Source organism: Bombina bombina, chromosome 2, assembly GCF_027579735.1.
Source record: "Bombina bombina isolate aBomBom1 chromosome 2, aBomBom1.pri, whole genome shotgun sequence".
Taxonomy (NCBI): Eukaryota; Metazoa; Chordata; class Amphibia; order Anura; family Bombinatoridae; genus Bombina; species Bombina bombina.
The window spans coordinates 872,760,373-872,778,926 of record NC_069500.1 but is presented as its reverse complement, the minus strand read 5'-3'; the positions used below and the strand labels follow the sequence as shown (position 1 = coordinate 872,778,926).

General features: G+C 38.6%; 1 protein-coding gene across 1 annotated transcript in view; it reads right to left on the bottom strand.

Moving 5' to 3' along the window:
* The window catches only part of HGSNAT (heparan-alpha-glucosaminide N-acetyltransferase), a 154,285-nt gene that overhangs the window by 110,512 nt on the left and 25,219 nt on the right, over window positions 1-18,554 (bottom strand). The window contains exons 2-3 of the mRNA XM_053703202.1: window positions 17,676-17,788; window positions 8,686-8,816 (exon numbers count right to left, since the gene is read on the bottom strand). Of these exons, the coding sequence (XP_053559177.1) occupies window positions 8,686-8,816; window positions 17,676-17,788 (244 nt within the window). The remainder of the gene's footprint in view (window positions 1-8,685; window positions 8,817-17,675; window positions 17,789-18,554) is intronic.

Genomic DNA, 18,554 nt, shown 5'->3' with positions numbered 1-18,554 from the left:
CGCCTTTGATAAGTTAGAGAAACAACACCCATGACATTTGTACCATTTTGCCCAGATAAATAATCATGCAGGATACAATAGTGTCTATACTATTCAGACGTTAATATGTGGTTCTGTGACAACACAAGAACCTACAATGAAAATCAAAGTGAGACAAAGTCTTTAGCATAGTGAGCTATGTGCGCATGATGTTGGAAGTTTCTTTCCATTTATTGATCCCCTATTCAAACAAACAGCAGCAAGATACTTGCACATACAAACAAAACAAAACCACAAAAAAAAAAATAAAAAAAAATACATCTGCTATTCCTCCCTGCCTGTGGTCATCGTGAGAACTTCTACTGTATTTCTAAAGGGGTATATGAACCGTTCCTGGAAAGTATTTGGGAGGGATTGTATGAGCTTCCCCCACTGATCTAGATAGTTTCTTATTGCTTTCTCCTCATGAGCCTGTATATCAGATTGTTCAATAATTGCTTGTTTTATTAAAAAATTCTTCCATTCTCCAAAATTAGGTTTTTTATTGTTCTTCCAGTTCTTAAAAATTATACTCCTGGTAGCTAAAACTGCCATATTAACCAGCTTCCAGTCTCTCCCCCAGTTTCTAGTTCTAGAGATAGATAACACTTGTTCTAGCTTAAATTTACCAAATCTCTTTGTAATTCTACCAAGCCAATACTCAATTTGTCACCAAAATTGCCTAATTATGGGGCAATCCCATATCATATGTATTAAATCAACTGCGTATTTACAACACTTTAGACATTTATTAAATTGTCTATTGCCCCATTTCACGCCTTTTTTTAGGAGTGTAATACGCCTTAAATAAAAGTTTTAAGTGTGCCTCTCTCCAAGTTTCAGAGACTGCTGTTTTAGCTACTCGTAGAATTGAGTCCCTTATCTTGTCCATAGACATTTCTGCTTCTAAGACAAGGGGGTTCCATTTACTACTTAAAAGGGACACTGAACCCAATTTTTTTCTTTTGTGATTCAGATAGAGCATGCAATTTTAAGCAACTTTCTAATTTACTCCTATTATCAATTTTTCTTCGTTCTCTTACTATCTTTATTTGAAAAAGAAGGCATCTATGCTTTTTTTGGATTCAGAACTCTGGACAGCACTTTTTATTGGTAGATAAATTTATCCACCAATCACCAAGGACAACCCAGGTTGTTCACCAAAAATGGGCCGGCATCTAAACTTACATTCTTGCATTTCAAATAAAGATACCAAGAGAATGAAGAAAATGTGATAATAAGAGTAAATTAGAAAGTTGCTTAAAATGTCATGCTCTATCTAAATCACGAAAGAAAAAATTTGGGTTCAGTGTCCCTTTAAACCTTCCAGATTGTTTTGACCTTCACGCATCAGGGTTAATTTATACCATGGTGAAATGGGGTATATCCCCTGAGTGACCATTTTAAGCCAAGGTTCCACCTTTTCCCATCCCCAATCCCAGCCATGTTCCCTGGTAAGTTCACACACATAATGCCTTACTTGGAGGTAGGCATAAAAATCTTTATTATGTAATGAAAAATCATTTTTCAACATTTCAAATGTCTTAACCGATTTCCTTTCAATATCCAGAATTTGATATATAAACCTCATCCCCTTTCTATCCCAGTTATGAAAAAGAGACTAATTGGGGCCCTCTGGAAATGCTAGGTTATTCTGAATTGTCAAATACTTTGACATTCCACTTGCTACCCCTAGATTTTTACATAGTTTATGCCATGCTGCTATGGGATTGGCCATTGTTTTTATATTTTTAATGTTTACCGGTAATTTCTGCCATGGCATATGTAAAATATTCACGATATTATAGGGGTGGAAAAAATGTAATTCTATTTCTGGGATTGTAAAATATGTAACACCTGATATCCATTCTACCACTATTCTACTTAAAATTACCCAATTATAATATTCTAGGTTTGGAAGTGCAAGTCCCCCCATTTCTCTTTGTAAACATAACTTATTTAAAGATATTCTAGGTTTTTTTATTATTCCATATGAATTGTCTAATAACCACTGATAAAGCTCTTATAACTTTCTTTAATAATACACTCATAACTGTCAAGCTTAATTCCCTGAATGTTTTCCCTTAGATAAATAGCTAGGGGTTCAATCACAATGTTAAACAGTAAGGGTGAGAGAAGGCACCCCTGCCGAGTGCCTCTAGCCAAGGTGAAACTTTCTGAAATTTGACCATTTATAGATAATGCCGAAATAGGTTTATTATATCATAAGAAAAAGGCAAAACCAATTATCTTAGAAAACTATTTAGACCTCTAACCTCATACTAATGGGTCAACATATAGATGGACCTATCCATAGCCTAATGATTACATAAAGCAATGCCAATGTGTTGATTCAATCCTAAGGGATACATAACATTATACACACACCTACATCTAACCTTAAATATTGAACTATTCCCAATTTGTAGTTTCGTCTAATAGAATAGAGTATCAAATAGTATAGAATATTACATAATATCCAATTATCTTCCCTAAAGTATTTACATCTACAAGATAGATTCCAGGTCTACAAATCAATTAAAAAAATAGAAAAAGCAAATAAAAAAAAATATTTTTTGAAAAAAAAAAAAAAAAAGTTATCATAATGAAGGAAATACTTCAGAACATACTAATACCTGGAAGATGATATTCAGTAGGCTAATGCTTCACACAAATGTGTCATAAAGTAACTATTATTTCTTCTGTTAAGTGTGATCAGTCCACGGGTCATCATTACTTCTGGGATATTACTCCTCCCCAACAGGAAGTGCAAGAGGATTCACCCAGCAGAGCTGCATATAGCTCCTCCCCTCTACGTCACTCCCAGTCATTCTCTTGCACCCAACGACTAGATAGGATGTGTGAGAGGACTATGGTGATTATACTTAGTTTTATATCTTCAATCAAAAGTTTGTTATTTTAAAATAGCACCGGAGTGTGTTATTACCTCTCTGGCAGAGTTTGAAGAAGAATCTACCAGAGTTTTGCTATGATTTTAGCCGGAGTAGTTAAGATCATATTGCTGTTCTCGGCCATCTGAGGAGTGAGGTAAACTTCAGATCAGGGGACAGCGGGCAGATGAATCTGCATAGAGGTATGTAGCAGTTTTTATTTTCTGACAATGGAATTGATGAGAAAATCCTGCCATACCGATATAATGTCATGTATGTATACTTTACACTTCAGTATTCTGGGGAATGGTACTTCACTAGAATTACACTGATAAAAAATACATAAAGCTGTTTAATAACTAGAGATTATGTTTAACGTTTTTGCTGGAATGTAAAATCGTTTTCATTTACTGAGGTACTGAGTGAATAAATGTTTGGGCACTATTTTTCCACTTGGCAGTTGCTTAATCTGTTTTTCTGACAGTTTCTGTTCTCCCTCACTGCTGTGTGTGAGGGGGAGGGGCCGTTTTTTGGCGCTTTTACTATGCATCAAATATTTCAGTCAGCAACTCATTGTATTCCCTGCTTCATCCGGTTCATCTCTACAGAGCTCAGGGGTCTTCAAAACTTATTTTGAGGGAGGTAATTTCTCTCAGCAGAGCTGTGAGAATTATAGTTTGACTGAGATAAAAAACGTTTATTCTGTAATTTGTTTCCTGCTTTCAGAATTTGTTATCTTTGCTAATGGGATTAAACCTTTGCTAAAGTTGTGTTGTTTACAAGGATGAGGCTATAACTGTTTCAATTTATTAATTTTCAACTGTCATAGATCTTCTGTGCTTCTTAAAGGCACAGTACGTTTTAATATTATTCTAATTGAATTGTATTTCCAAGTTGCAAGTTTATTTGCTAGTGTGTTAAACATGTCTGATTCAGAGGATGATACCTGTGTCATTTTTTGCAATGCCAAAGTGGAGCCCAATAGAAATTTATGTACTAACTGTATTGATGCTACTTTACATAAAAGTCAATCTGTACAAATTGAACAAATTTCACCAAACAACGAGGGGAGAGTTATGCCGACTAACTCGCCTCACGTGTCAGTACCTACATCTCCCGCTCAGAGGGAGGTGCGTGATATTGTAGCGCCGAGTACATCTGGGCGGCCATTACAAATCACATTACAGGATATGGCTACTGTTATGACTGAGGTTTTGGCTAAATTACCAGAACTAAGAGGTAAGCGTGATCACTCTGGGGTGAGAACAGAGTGCGCTGATAATATTAGGGCCATGTCAGACACTGCGTCACAGGTGGCAGAACATGAGGACGGAGAACTTCATTCTGTGGGTGACGGTTCTGATCCAAACAGACTGGATTCAGATATTTCAAATTTTAAATTTAAACTGGAAAACCTCCGTGTATTACTAGGGGAGGTGTTAGCGGCTCTGAATGATTGTAACACAGTTGCAATACCAGAGAAAATGTGTAGGTTGGATAAATATTTTGCGGTACCGACGAGTACTGAGGTTTTTCCTATACCTAAGAGACTTACTGAAATTGTTACTAAGGAGTGGGATAGACCCGGTGTGCCGTTCTCATCCCCTCCGATATTTAGAAAAATGTTTCCAATAGACGCCACCACAAGGGACTTATGGCAAACGGTCCCTAAGGTGGAGGGAGCAGTTTCTACCTTAGCTAAGCGTACCACTATCCCGGTGGAGGATAGCTGTGCTTTTTCAGATCCAATGGATAAAAAGTTAGAGGGTTACCTTAAGAAAATGTTTGTTCAACAAGGTTTTATATTGCAACCCCTTGCATGCATTGCACCGATCACGGCTGCAGCGGCATTCTGGATTGAGTCTCTGGAAGAGAACATTGGTTCAGCTACTCTGGACGACATTACGGACAGGCTTAGAGTCCTTAAACTATCTAATTCATTCATTTCGGAGGCCGTAGTACATCTTACTAAACTTACGGCGAAGAATTCAGGATTCGCCATTCAGGCACGCAGGGCGCTGTGGCTAAAATCCTGGTCAGCTGATGTTACTTCTAAGTCTAAATTGCTTAATATACCTTTCAAAGGGCAGACCTTATTCGGGCCCGGGTTGAAAGAGATTATCGCTGACATTACAGGAGGTAAAGGCCATGCCCTGCCTCAGGACAAAGCCAAAGCCAAGACTAGACAGTCTAATTTTCGTTCCTTTCGTAATTTCAAAGCAGGAGCAGCATCAACTTCCTCTGCACCAAAACAGGAAGGAGCTGTTGCTCGCTACAGACAAGGCTGGAAACCTAACCAGTCCTGGAACAAGGGCAAGCAGACTAGGAAACCTGCTGCTGCCGCCAAAAACAGCATGAATTGAGGGCCCCCGATCCGGGATCGGATCTAGTGGGGGGCAGACTTTCTCTCTTCGCCCAGGCTTGGGCAAGAGATGTTCAGGATCCCTGGGCGCTAGAGATAATATCTCAGGGATACCTTCTGGACTTCAAATACTCTCCTCCAAGAGAGAGATTTCATCTGTCAAGATTGTCAACAATCCAGACAAAGAAAGAGGCGTTTCTACGCTGCGTACAAGAGCTCTTGTTAATGGGAGTAATCCATCCAGTTCCACGATCGGAACAGGGACAGGGGTTTTACTCAAATCTGTTTGTGGTTCCCAAAAAAGAGGGAACTTTCAGACCAATCCTGGACTTAAAGATCCTAAACAAATTCCTAAGAGTTCCATCGTTCAAGATGGAGACTATTCGGACAATTTTACCTATGATCCAAGAGGGTCAATACATGACCACTGTAGATTTAAAAGATGCTTACCTTCACATACCGATTCACAAAGATCATTATCGGTACCTAAGGTTTGCCTTCCTAGACAGGCATTACCAGTTTGTGGCTCTTCCATTCGGATTGGCTACAGCTCCAAGAATCTTCACAAAGGTTCTGGGTGCTCTTCTGGCGGTACTAAGACCGCGGGGAATCTCGGTAGCTCCATACCTAGACGACATTCTGATACAAGCTTCAAGCTTTCAAACTGCCAAGTCTCATACAGAGTTAGTGCTGGCATTTCTAAGGTCACATGGATGGAAGGTGAACGAAAAGAAAAGTTCACTCGTTCCACTCACAAGAGTTCCCTTCCTGGGGACTCTTATAGATTCTGTAGAAATGAAGATTTACCTGACAGAGGACAGGCTAACAAGACTTCAAAGTGCTTGCCGCACCCTTCATTCCATTCAACACCCGTCAGTGGCTCAATGCATGGAGGTAATCGGCTTAATGGTAGCGGCAATGGACATAGTACCCTTTGCACGCTTACACCTCAGACCACTGCAACTGTGCATGCTAAGTCAGTGGAATGGGGATTACTCAGACTTATCCCCTTCTCTGAATCTGGATCAAGAGACCAGAAATTCTCTTCTATGGTGGCTTTCTCGGCCACATCTGTCCAGGGGGATGCCATTCAGCAGACCAGACTGGACAATTGTAACAACAGACGCCAGCCTTCTAGGTTGGGGTGCCGTCTGGAATTCTCTGAAGGCTCAGGGACAATGGAGTCAGGAGGAGAGTCTCCTGCCAATAAACATTCTGGAATTGAGAGCAGTTCTCAATGCCCTCCTGGCTTGGCCCCAGTTGACAACTCGGGGGTTCATCAGGTTTCAGTCGGACAACATCACGACTGTAGCTTACATCAACCATCAGGGAGGGACAAGAAGCTCCCTAGCTATGATGGAAGTATCAAAGATAATCTGCTGGGCAGAGTCTCACTCTTGCCACCTGTCAGCAATCCACATCCCGGGAGTGGAGAACTGGGAGGCGGATTTCTTAAGTCGTCAGACTTTTCATCCGGGGGAGTGGGAACTTCATCCGGAGGTCTTTGCCCAAATACTTCGACGTTGGGGCAAACCAGAGATAGATCTCATGGCGTCTCGACAGAACGCCAAGCTTCCTCGTTACGGGTCCAGATCCAGGGATCCAGGAGCAGTCCTGATAGATGCTCTGACAGCACCTTGGGACTTCAGGATGGCTTACGTGTTTCCACCCTTCCCGTTGCTTCCTCGATTGATTGCCAGAATCAAACAAGAGAGAGCATCAGTGATTCTAATAGCACCTGCGTGGCCACGCAGGACTTGGTATGCAGACCTGGTGGACATGTCATCCTGTCCACCTTGGTCTCTACCTCTGAAACAGGACCTTCTGATACAGGGTCCCTTCAAACATCAAAATCTAACTTCTCTGAAGCTGACTGCTTGGAAATTGAACGCTTGATTTTATCAAGACGTGGATTTTCTGAGTCAGTTATTGATACCTTAATACAGGCTAGGAAACCTGTTACCAGAAAGATTTACCATAAGATATGGCGTAAATACCTATATTGGTGTGAATCCAAAGGTTACTCTTGGAGTAAGGTTAGGATTCCTAGGATATTGTCTTTTCTACAAGAAGGTTTAGAAAAGGGTTTATCTGCTAGTTCATTAAAGGGACAGATCTCAGCTCTGTCCATTCTGTTACACAAACGTCTGTCAGAAGTTCCTGACGTCCAGGCTTTTTGTCAGGCTTTGGCCAGAATTAAGCCTGTGTTTAAAACTGTTGCTCCACCATGGAGTTTAAACCTTGTTCTTAATGTTTTACAGGGCGTTCCATTTGAACCCCTTCATTCCATTGATATAAAGTTGTTATCTTGGAAAGTTCTATTTTTAATGGCTATTTCCTCGGCTCGAAGAGTCTCTGAATTATCAGCCTTACATTGTGATTCTCCTTATTTGATTTTTCATTCGGATAAGGTAGTCCTGCGTACTAAACCTGGGTTCTTACCTAAGGTAGTTACTAACAGGAATATCAATCAAGAGATTGTTGTTCCTTCTTTATGCCCAAATCCTTCTTCAAAGAAGGAACGTCTACTGCACAACCTGGATGTAGTCCGTGCTCTAAAATTTTACTTACAGGCAACTAAGGAATTTCGACAAACGTCTTCTCTGTTTGTCATTTACTCTGGGCAGAGGAGAGGTCAAAAAGCTTCCGCTACCTCTCTTTTTGGCTTCGTAGCATAATTCGTTTAGCTTATGAGACTGCTGGACAGCAGCCTCCTGAAAGAATTACAGCTCATTCTACTAGAGCTGTGGCTTCCACTTGGGCCTTCAAGAATGAGGCCTCTGTTGAACAGATTTGCAAGGCTGCAACTTGGTCTTCGCTTCATACTTTTTCCAAATTTTACAAATTTGACACTTTTGCTTCATCGGAGGCTATTTTTGGGAGAAAGGTTCTTCAGGCAGTGGTTCCTTCTGTATAAAGAGCCTGCCTATCCCTCCCGTCATCCGTGTACTTTTGCTTTGGTATTGGTATCCCAGAAGTAATGATGACCCGTGGACTGATCACACTTAACAGAAGAAAACATAATTTATGCTTACCTGATAAATTCCTTTCTTCTGTAGTGTGATCAGTCCACGGCCCGCCCTGTTTTTAAGGCAGGTAAATATTTTTTAATTTATACTCCAGTCACCACTTCACCCTTGGCTTTTCCTTTCTCGTTGGTCCTTGGTCGAATGACTGGGAGTGACGTAGAGGGGAGGAGCTATATGCAGCTCTGCTGGGTGAATCCTCTTGCACTTCCTGTTGGGGAGGAGTAATATCCCAGAAGTAATGATGACCCGTGGACTGATCGCACTACAGAAGAAAGGAATTTATCAGGTAAGCATAAATTATGTTTTATAATAAAAAAAAAAAAAAATCCTATTTACACAGAATAAATGTAACAAAAATATAAAGCAAATTATTTATTTTACCTACCGACAGAGCTCCCTCTTTCCCATGGTATCATTAAGCAGCAACATCATGGGATGACGAGTATCAACTACTGCAGTGACATCACTTGAATTATGCCTTCCAATTTCAGCATTGACTAAACGCTGATACAGGCACTGCCACAAAAAAAAGAAAAGAAAAAAAAAAAGTAAACATTCTGCCAAAGATTATCAAGGGGAAGGATAAATCACAGTTACAGAAAAGCATCTCCTCTTCTTTGCGGCGGTTTACAATCAGCGTTCAACATTTATAAAAAAAAAAAAAAAGCTTTACAGTATTATGAATTTTACCTATTTCTCTTAGAATCGTTTGTTTAAACTTGCCTCCTTTCCAAAAGAGCATACCTAGGTAGGCACGTCTTGAGGATTATATGGTGTAGTGTTTAAAAAGGACATTAAACTACTCACCATGCTAGTGTTTTTCCTCCTGTGCCTGCAGCGGTCTTCAAAGCCGTTCTCTTATTTTAACCCCTTACAATTATTAGTTAGTAAAGTTCTGCATCTTCACACTGGGCGCCGCCATCTTGGAGTTTTTATTGTTATGCAACTTTTAAACTGTGCAAAAAACTGCAAAAATTTAACAATTCTGTTCACTATTATGTGAGCTAAACTGAAGTGCAAGGTACAGCTGTCAAAAAAACATAATTTATGTAAGAACTTACCTGATAAATTCATTTCTTTCATGTAATTAGCAAGAGTCCATGAGCTAGTGACATATGGGATATACATTCCTACCAGGAGGGGCAAAGCTTCCCAAACCTTAAAATGCCTATAAATACACCCCTCACCACACCCACAATTCAGTTTAACGAATAGCCAAAAAGTGGGGTGATAAGAAAGGAGCGAAAGCATCAACAATAAGGAATTGGAATAATTGTGCTTTATACAAAAAAATCATAACCACCACAAAAAGGGTGGGCCTCATGGACTCTTGCTAATATGAAAGAAATTAATTTATCAGGTAAGTTCTTACATAAATTATGTTTTCTTTCATGTAATTAGCAAGAGTCCATGAGCTAGTGACGTATGGGATAGCAGATACCCAAGATGTGGAACTTCCACGCAAGAGTCACTAGAGAGGGAGGGATAAAAATAAAGACAGCCAATTCCGCTGAAAAAATTAATCCACTACCCAAATCAAAAGTTTCAATTTTTATAATGAAAAAAAAAAAAACTGAAATTTAAGCAGAAGAATCAAACTGAAACAGCTGCCTGAAGTACTATTCTACCAAAAACTGCTTCCGAAGAAGAGAAAACATCAAAATGGTAGAATTTAGTAAAAGTATGCAAAGAAGACCAAGTCATTGCTTTGCAAATCTGATCAACAGAAGCTTCATTCTTAAAAGTCCAGGAAGTAGAAACTGACCTAGTAGAATGAGCCGTAATCCTCAGAGGCGGGGATTAACCCAACTCCAAATAAGCATGATGAATCAAAAGCTTTAACCAAGATGCCAAAGAAAAGGCAGAAGCCTTCTGACCTTTCCTAAAACCAGAAAAGATAACAAATAGACTAGAAGTCTGTCTGAAATCTGAGTAGCTTCAACATAATATTTCAAAACTCTTACCACATCCAAAGAATGTAAGAATCTTACCAAAGAATTCTTAGGATTAGGACACAAGGAAGGGACAATAATGCCTCTACTAATGTTGTTAGAATTCACAACTTTAGTTAAAAATTGAAATGAGGACAGCAAAAACCACCTTATCCTGATGAAAAATCAGAAAAAGGAGATTCACAAGAAAGAACAGATAATTAAAAAAACTGTTCTAGCTGAAGAGATGACAAAAAAGAACAATACTTTCCATGAAAGTAATTAATGTCCAAAGAAAGCATATGCTCAAACAGAAGAGCCTGTAAAGCCTTCAGAACCAAAATAAGACTCCAAGGAGGAAAAATTGGCTTAAATGACAGGCTTGATACGAACCAAAGCCTGAACAAAACAATGAATATCAGAAAGATTTAGCAATTCTTACTGTGAAAAAGCAAAGAAAAAGCAGAAATTTGTCCTTTCAAGGAACATGCAGACAAAACCTTATGAAGAAACTATAAAATCCTAGGAATTCTAAAAGAATACCAAGAGAATTCATAAGAAGAGCATCATGAGATGTAAATCTTCCAAACTCGATAATAAATCCTACTAGACACAGATTTACGAGCCTGCAACATAGTATTAATCACTGAGTCAGAGAAACTTCTATGACTAAGTACCAAGCGTTAAATTTTCATACCATCAAATTAATAATTTGAATTCCTGATGAAAAAAACGAATGTTAAGATATAAGGTCTGGCCTTAATGGAAGTAACCAAGATTGGCAACTGAACATCCGAACAAGAACCATATACCAAAACCTGTGTGGCCATGCTGGAGCCACCAGCCACACCAAAGATTGGTCTCTGATGATTTAGAAAATCACTCTAAAAAGAAGAACCAGAGATGAAAAAAAATATAGGCAGATTGATAATTCCAAGGAAGTGTTTATGCATACACTACTTCCGCCTGAGGATCCCAGGACCTGAATAGGCCCCTGGGAAGTTCCTTGTTTAGATGAGATGCCATCAGATCTATTTCTAGAAGCCCTCACATCTGAAAAACATATCTGGGTAAAGAGACCATTCTCCCGGATGTAAAGCTTGATTAACAGAGATAATCCGCTTCCCAATTGTCTATACCTGGGAAAAGGACCACAGAAATTAGATAGGAGCTGGATTTAGCCCAAGCAAATATCCGAGATACTTCTGTCACAGCCTAAAAACTGATAGTCCCACCCTGATGATTGACATACGCCACAGATGTGACATTGTCTGTCTGAAAAAACATCTCTTCTTCAAAAAGAAACCAACTGAAGAACTCTGAGAATGCACGGAGTTCCAAAATATCAAATGGTAATCTCGCCTCCTGAGATTTCCAAACCCCTTGTGCTGACAGAGATCCTCAGACAGCCTCTCAACCTAAAAGACTCGCATCTGTAGAGATCATGGTCCAGGTTGAAAGAACCGAAGAGACCTGTAGAACTAAATGATGGTGATCTTAACCTCCGAATCAAAGATAGTTAAACATTAGGATTCAAAGATATAAAAAGTGATATCCTAGAATCCCTGCACCATTATTCAGCATAAAAAACTGGAAAGGTTTCCTATGAAATGAGCAAAGGGAATCGAATCCAATGCTGCAGCCATGAAACCTAAAACTTCCATGCATATATAGCAACTTGAAGGAAATAATAGAGACTGAAGGTTCCGACAAACGGAACCCAATAAACTTGTCACTTGTCTGTTAGAGACAAAAAACATTGCCACAATCTATCTGGAAACCTAAAAAAGGTGACCCTTGTGTGAGAAATCAAGGAGCTTTTGATAAAAAGATCCTCTAACCATGTCTTGAAGAAACAACAAAGTTGAATCGTATGAGATTCCGCAGAACGAAAAGATTGAGCCAGTACCACGATACCGTCCAAATAAGGAACACTGAGAACCTTGAAAAGATTCTTAGAGCTGTCGCTAGACCAGAAGGAAAAGCAACAAATTGGTAATGCTTGTCAAAAAAAGAGAATCTCAAAAAATAAAAATAATCTGAATGAAAACAGAAAATGAAGATATGCATCTATTGTATCTATTGTAAACAAATAATGCCATCACTGACCAAAAAGGCAGAATAGACCATATAAACACCATTCTAAAAGATGGTACACTTATATGACAGTTCAAAAGATTTTCTATCTTTGGAACAATGAATAGTCTTGAATAAAACCCCAAAACCCAGTTCCTAAAATGAAACTGGAATAAATACCCCAGAAAACTCCAGGTCTGAGCAGCGCTTGAGCCCCAACGGGTGACCAACCACACTTCACCAGTACCGAAAACATATAGGTCTGAAACACACTTCAGGAAAGTGTTAGTCTTACTGAAATAGCTGGAATATGATAGAGAAAAAAGACTTCTCACAGACGGTTTTACTCTGAAACCTATTCTGTACCCAAAGTCTAAGAAGTTTGGACCGACTAGAACCAAACAAAATTCAAAAAAGTCTTAACCTGCCCCTTACCAGCCAAGCTGGAATAAGAACCGCACCTACATGCAAATTTGGGGAGCTGACTTTGAACTTTTAAAAGGCTTAATTGAATGAAGAAAAAAACTTCCAATTATAAACATGTTACTTGGGGAAGAATTCAGGATTCCGTTCCTTAGAAAGAACAGAAAACTAATATAAGCTTAAAGTTTTAAAGTTTTAGTCTTAGAACTCAATCTTGAAGCCCAGAGTAACAGTTAAAGAGTTGAATCCAATTATGAACCAAATAATTGATTATCTTGGAAAAAAAGAAATATGGATTTTAGAAATCAAATTAGCATTCCAAGATTGAAATCACAAAGTTCTTCTAGCTAAAATAGCTAAAGACATAGATTAAACCTCATTTGCAAAAATATTTAATAAAATGACAACACAAATGAAATCATTAGCATGTTAATCAAGTTAAAGGATCAGACAACACACTGGACTTGCATAATCAACAAATGCAAGATAACAAGACAATGCAATAGCACTTAGTCTGAACTTCAAAAAAGTAGAAGATTTTGTCCTTTTAACAATGCTAAACAAATCATAATCTGATACTTGATCTTAAAGTATCCACCAGAAAGATGCAGCAATTGCAACATCAGCCAAATAAATTACAGGTCTAAGAAAAGTACCTGAAAATAATTTTCCTTAAATAAGATACGACCATCTGAAGGAAAAAAATAAATACTATTTGCTATAAGAATAATAGTATATTTAGCAGGAGTAGAGATAGCCCCATTAACTTGGGGAATCTTTCCTCAAAACTGAAAACTAACTGCCGGCAAAGAATACAATTTAAAAACCTTAAATAAGGACTAAAAAGAAAATTCTCCGCCTATTCCATTCCCTAGTATCAGGAACTGGAAAAAAACCTCTGAAGAAACCACAGAAGATAAATAAGCAGAATTTAAATGTTAGCTAGTCTTTAAAATCAAAAGAACTAGATATTTCAATATCCAAAATAATCAACACCTTTTGAACAAGGAACAAATGTACTCTATTAAAGAATAAAAAAGTAGATTTGTTAGTGTCAATATCTGATGAAGAAAAATTCTGAATGAGAAAAAAAGCACCATCAGAGAAGGATAATTCATTATGTTGTTGGTCATTTGAAACTTCATCAACTAAAAAAGAAGTTTGAAAAAGACCTAAAAATTTTATTAGAAGGCGGGACGTCAGACAAAGCCTTTAAAATAGAATCAGAAAAATATTCTTATAAATTTCTAAGTATATCTTGTACATAAGATATAAAAAGAATAGCAATATATAAAGCATAAATACTAATGGATTCTGCATGTAAAAGTTTATCATGATAACTTATTACAAACCATAGCTAAAGATAAACATTCATAACATTAAAATAAATGAACTTAGCTTTTGTAGTCAACAGGAATCCCTCAGCATCTCTTGATACAGGAACCAGGGATAGGCAAGGTGTCCGTACACGGACACTGGTGTCCATAACTAGCCCTTGCAGTGTCCGCCACAACCTTAGTTTATCTTTTATTTCTGATTAAATAATAAGAATAACAAAATATATGTAGTGTGAATAAAGTTAGTGGCTTGTCAAGAGATTGCTAGCGATATAAATAAAGCCTGAGTGAAATACTGGATGTGTATCTGCATCTGTATAATAACACCCAGCTCTATACAACGACACAGTAGTGACACTGGCACATGAGTATAGCCAGACAAGGGCTGGTTATAGGGTCAGTGGTGTCTGCATCAGTATAGTAACACCCAGCGCTATGTAATGACACAGTAGTGACACTGGCACATGGGTATAGCCAGACAAAGGCTGGTTATAGGGTCAGTGGTGTCTGCATCAGTAAAGTAACACCCAACACTATATAATTACACAGTAGTGACACTGGCACATGAGTATAGCCAGACAAGGGCTGGTTATAGGGTCAGTGGTGTCTGCATCAGTATAGTAACACCCAGCACTATATAATGACACAGTAGTGACACTGGCACATGGGTATAGCCAGGGGAGGGTTGGTTATAGAATCAGTGGTATCTGCATCAGTATAATAACACCCAGCACTATATAATGACACAGTAGTGACACTGGCACATGGGTATAGCCAGAGGAGGGTTGGTTATAGGATCAGTGGTATCTGCATCAGTATAATAACACCCAGCACTATATAATGACACAGTAGTGACACTGGCACATGGGTATAGCCAGGGGAGGGTTGGTTATAGAATCAGTGGTATCTGCATCAGTATAATAACACCCAGCACTATATAATGACACAGTAGTGACACTGGCACATGGGTATAGCCAGGGGAGGGTTGGTTATAGGATCAGTGGTATCTGCATCAGTATAATAACACCCAGCACTATATAATGACACAGTAGTGACACTGGCACATGGGTATAGCCAGAGGAGGGTTGGTTATAGGATCAGTGGTATCTGCATCAGTATAATAACACCCAGCACTATATAATGACACAGTAGTGACACTGGCACATGGGTATAGCCAGGGGAGGGTTGGTTATAGAATCAGTGGTATCTGCATCAGTATAATAACACCCAGCACTATATAATGACACAGTAGTGACACTGGCACATGGGTATAGCCAGGGGAGGGTTGGTTATAGGATCAGTGGTATCTGCATCAGTATAATAACACCCAGCGCTATATAATGACACAGTAATGACACTGGCACATGGGTATAGCCAGGGGAGGGCTGGTTATAGGATCAGTGGTATCTGCATCAATATAATAACAACCAGCACTATATAATGACACAGTAGTGACACTGGCTCATGGTTATAGCCAGAGGAGGGCTGGTTATAGGATCAGTGGTATCTGCATTAGTATAATAACACCCAGCGCTATATAATGACACAGTAGTGACACTGGCACATGGGTATAGCCAGAGGAGGGCTGGTTATAGGATCAGTGGTATCTGCATCAGTATAATAACACCAAGCAGTATAAAATAATGTTTTTAATTTCAAATGTACCTTGGTGTCCTTCACTAAGGTCTGTACTTTGGAAAATGTCCCTCAAGCCTTTGTCTGTGGCTATCCCTGACAGGAACAGTGTTTTGAATATCTTGCAATATGTAATAGAAAAAAACAACATATAAAGCAAAATTATCAAATTCCTTAAATGACAGTTTCAGGAATGGGAAAAAATGCAAAAATAAACAAGCCTCTAGCAACCAGAAGCAACAAAAAAGTGAGACTTAAATAATGTGAGAAAAAAGTGGAACAAGTATGACACCCACATTTTTGGCGCCAAGTATGACGCCCACATTATTGACGCCAAGTACAACGCCCATATTTTTTGGCTCCAAGTATGACGCCACAACCTCTGACGTCGAAACCGACGCCCAAATTTTTTGGCGCAAAAAAACATCTGAATACACATGCGTCAAAAAAATGATGTAACTAAAAACAACTTCCGGCGTCAACTACGACGCCGGAAATGACAAAATTTTGCGCCAAAAAAGTTTGCGCCAAGAATGACGCAATAAAAAGAAGCATTTTCTGCCCCCGCGAGCCTAACAGCTGGCAGGGAAAAATAGTCAATTGAAAATTTTCAAGGTAAGAAAAAAATATTTATTCATATGCATTATCCCAAATAATGAAACGGACAGTCTGAATGAAGGAATACTGATTATCCTGAATCATGACAAATATAAGTTTAAAGACATATATTTAGAACTTCACTGCACTCTGAGAGGAAAACCGGGCTCCAGCCTGCTGCGGAGCGCATATCAACGTAGAATCTAGCACAAACTTACTTCACCACCTCCATGGGAGGCAAAGTTTGTAAAACTGAATTGTGGGTGTGGTGGTGGGCGTATTTTTAGGCATTTTAAGGTTTGGGAAACTTTACCCCTCCTGGTAGGAATGTATATCCCATTCGTCACTAGCTCATGGACTCTTGCTAATTACATGAAAGAAAGCCAGTGACATCACAAATCTGTAAAAGTGCACTGCTTCTGTCACAGGATGCAACAATACATGAGCTACAAGATGGCGGCGCCCAGTATAAAATGAAAAGCTTTCCCAACCAGATTCTCTAATGAGTTAAAATAAGAGAACGGCTTGAAAGCGAGCTACAGGTACAGGAGAAAATACTATTATATGGTGAGTAGTAACCGTCCTACTGTAGTTGTACAAAGTGATTTAATGTCCTTTTAAAGGGATATGCCGGTCAAAATTTAAATGCATATACATGTATTGGCAAAATGCTTCTAGTAAAGGTTATCACTTTTTTAGTGTTAGCATTATTCCCTGCACGTGCATGTGAAGCATAGCTAGATATTCTCAGTGAACCAGCATTTTAAATACTGCAGCTGCTCAGAGCATCAGTGGGGCTTGTGTCACGTCAGCAATTAACAAATTGTATCATTACCAGATGGTACAAGCACCTTTTGCTCTCTAAACAAGTGCTATGTTTAAAATGCTAGGGCACGGTGCATACTTAAATACACTTTTGAAACAGCTATAACTTTTATTAGAAGCATTTTTGCCAAAACATGCATATTGCAAATATGTTTCTATTCAAAACTTAAAGGAAACCAAGACCAAGGTACATTTAATCAAAGGCGTCAATTGGAGATTTATTTAAAATTGTCCACTAAATTATGGACGTTTCATTTTAAATGTTATGTCCATTTAATCAACGTTTAAAAAGACATCTGTTTTGCTATTCTATACCACAGTTCTGATTATTCTTTGTAATTAATTTAAAATAATAGTATCTTGGGCGCTTGAAACCAACAAATCAGGGAAAATAAAGGAAAATAAAAAAAATACCCTAATATTCAGTAAATTACTATGGGCACATTTTATCCATTAAATACATATAACCTATGTAGTACTGTACTTTTAAATTCTTAATAAAAACATTGGAGTTTTAATATTATTCAATTAAAGTTTGAGTTTTCTATTACCTGGTAGCACTGATCAGAACGCCAAAATACATTAAACTTCTCATGGTGTAATTCACTATTAAACAGGAGCAAAGCTTGGTCCATCTTTAAATGAGTTGGTCTCTTGGAAATATCTGAAAGTAAAAGTAAAGAAAGATAAAAATGCAGTTAAAAATGCCCCATTCATAAAATCACTACATATTTCATCAATTAGACAAGGGGCTTCCAGGTTTGGTCCCAGAATAATGTAAACATAAAAAGATTTAATAATACATCTGCTTGGGCACTGGAGACATAAGTACTGACCTGAGCAGATATGGAGATTGATTTATTACAGTGGAAAGCTATAAAAGGTTACAAACACCTGCAAACAGACCTCAGTTGGCAAGACTGCTAACACTCCTAGATATTTTTTTTGTTATTCACTGCTCCCTGCCAAAGGCTTATTTTTAACAAACTACAGATTTCTCATAGATCATCAGTCTGGCTCTTTCCCTGTCTATTCTGCTAAACTGAGAAAACCTCTTGCAATCTGTCTCAGAGAATCAGGCTAAATCCCTATACTCAAAACAATGGTGTATAGTGGAAGCCAACAATTATACCTCCCAACTGTCCCGATTTGAGAGGGACAGTCCCCGATTCTGAGTTGTGTCACACTGTCACAAACTTTCGCAAACTTTCCATTAGCCCCACCCACAGATCACCCAGACACACTACAAACCACCCATTATCCCACAACCTCAACACTACTCCCACAAAAAATGGAAACCGGTCCCATCAATCTCTTGAGTCCCTGATATCCAGCCACAAATGTTGGGAAGCATAAACACTAAATTGCTTACTAGGTGGTTTTTGACATCCTACAGATTCTAGTGTCTGTTGGAGAGGCTGTGGGGAATT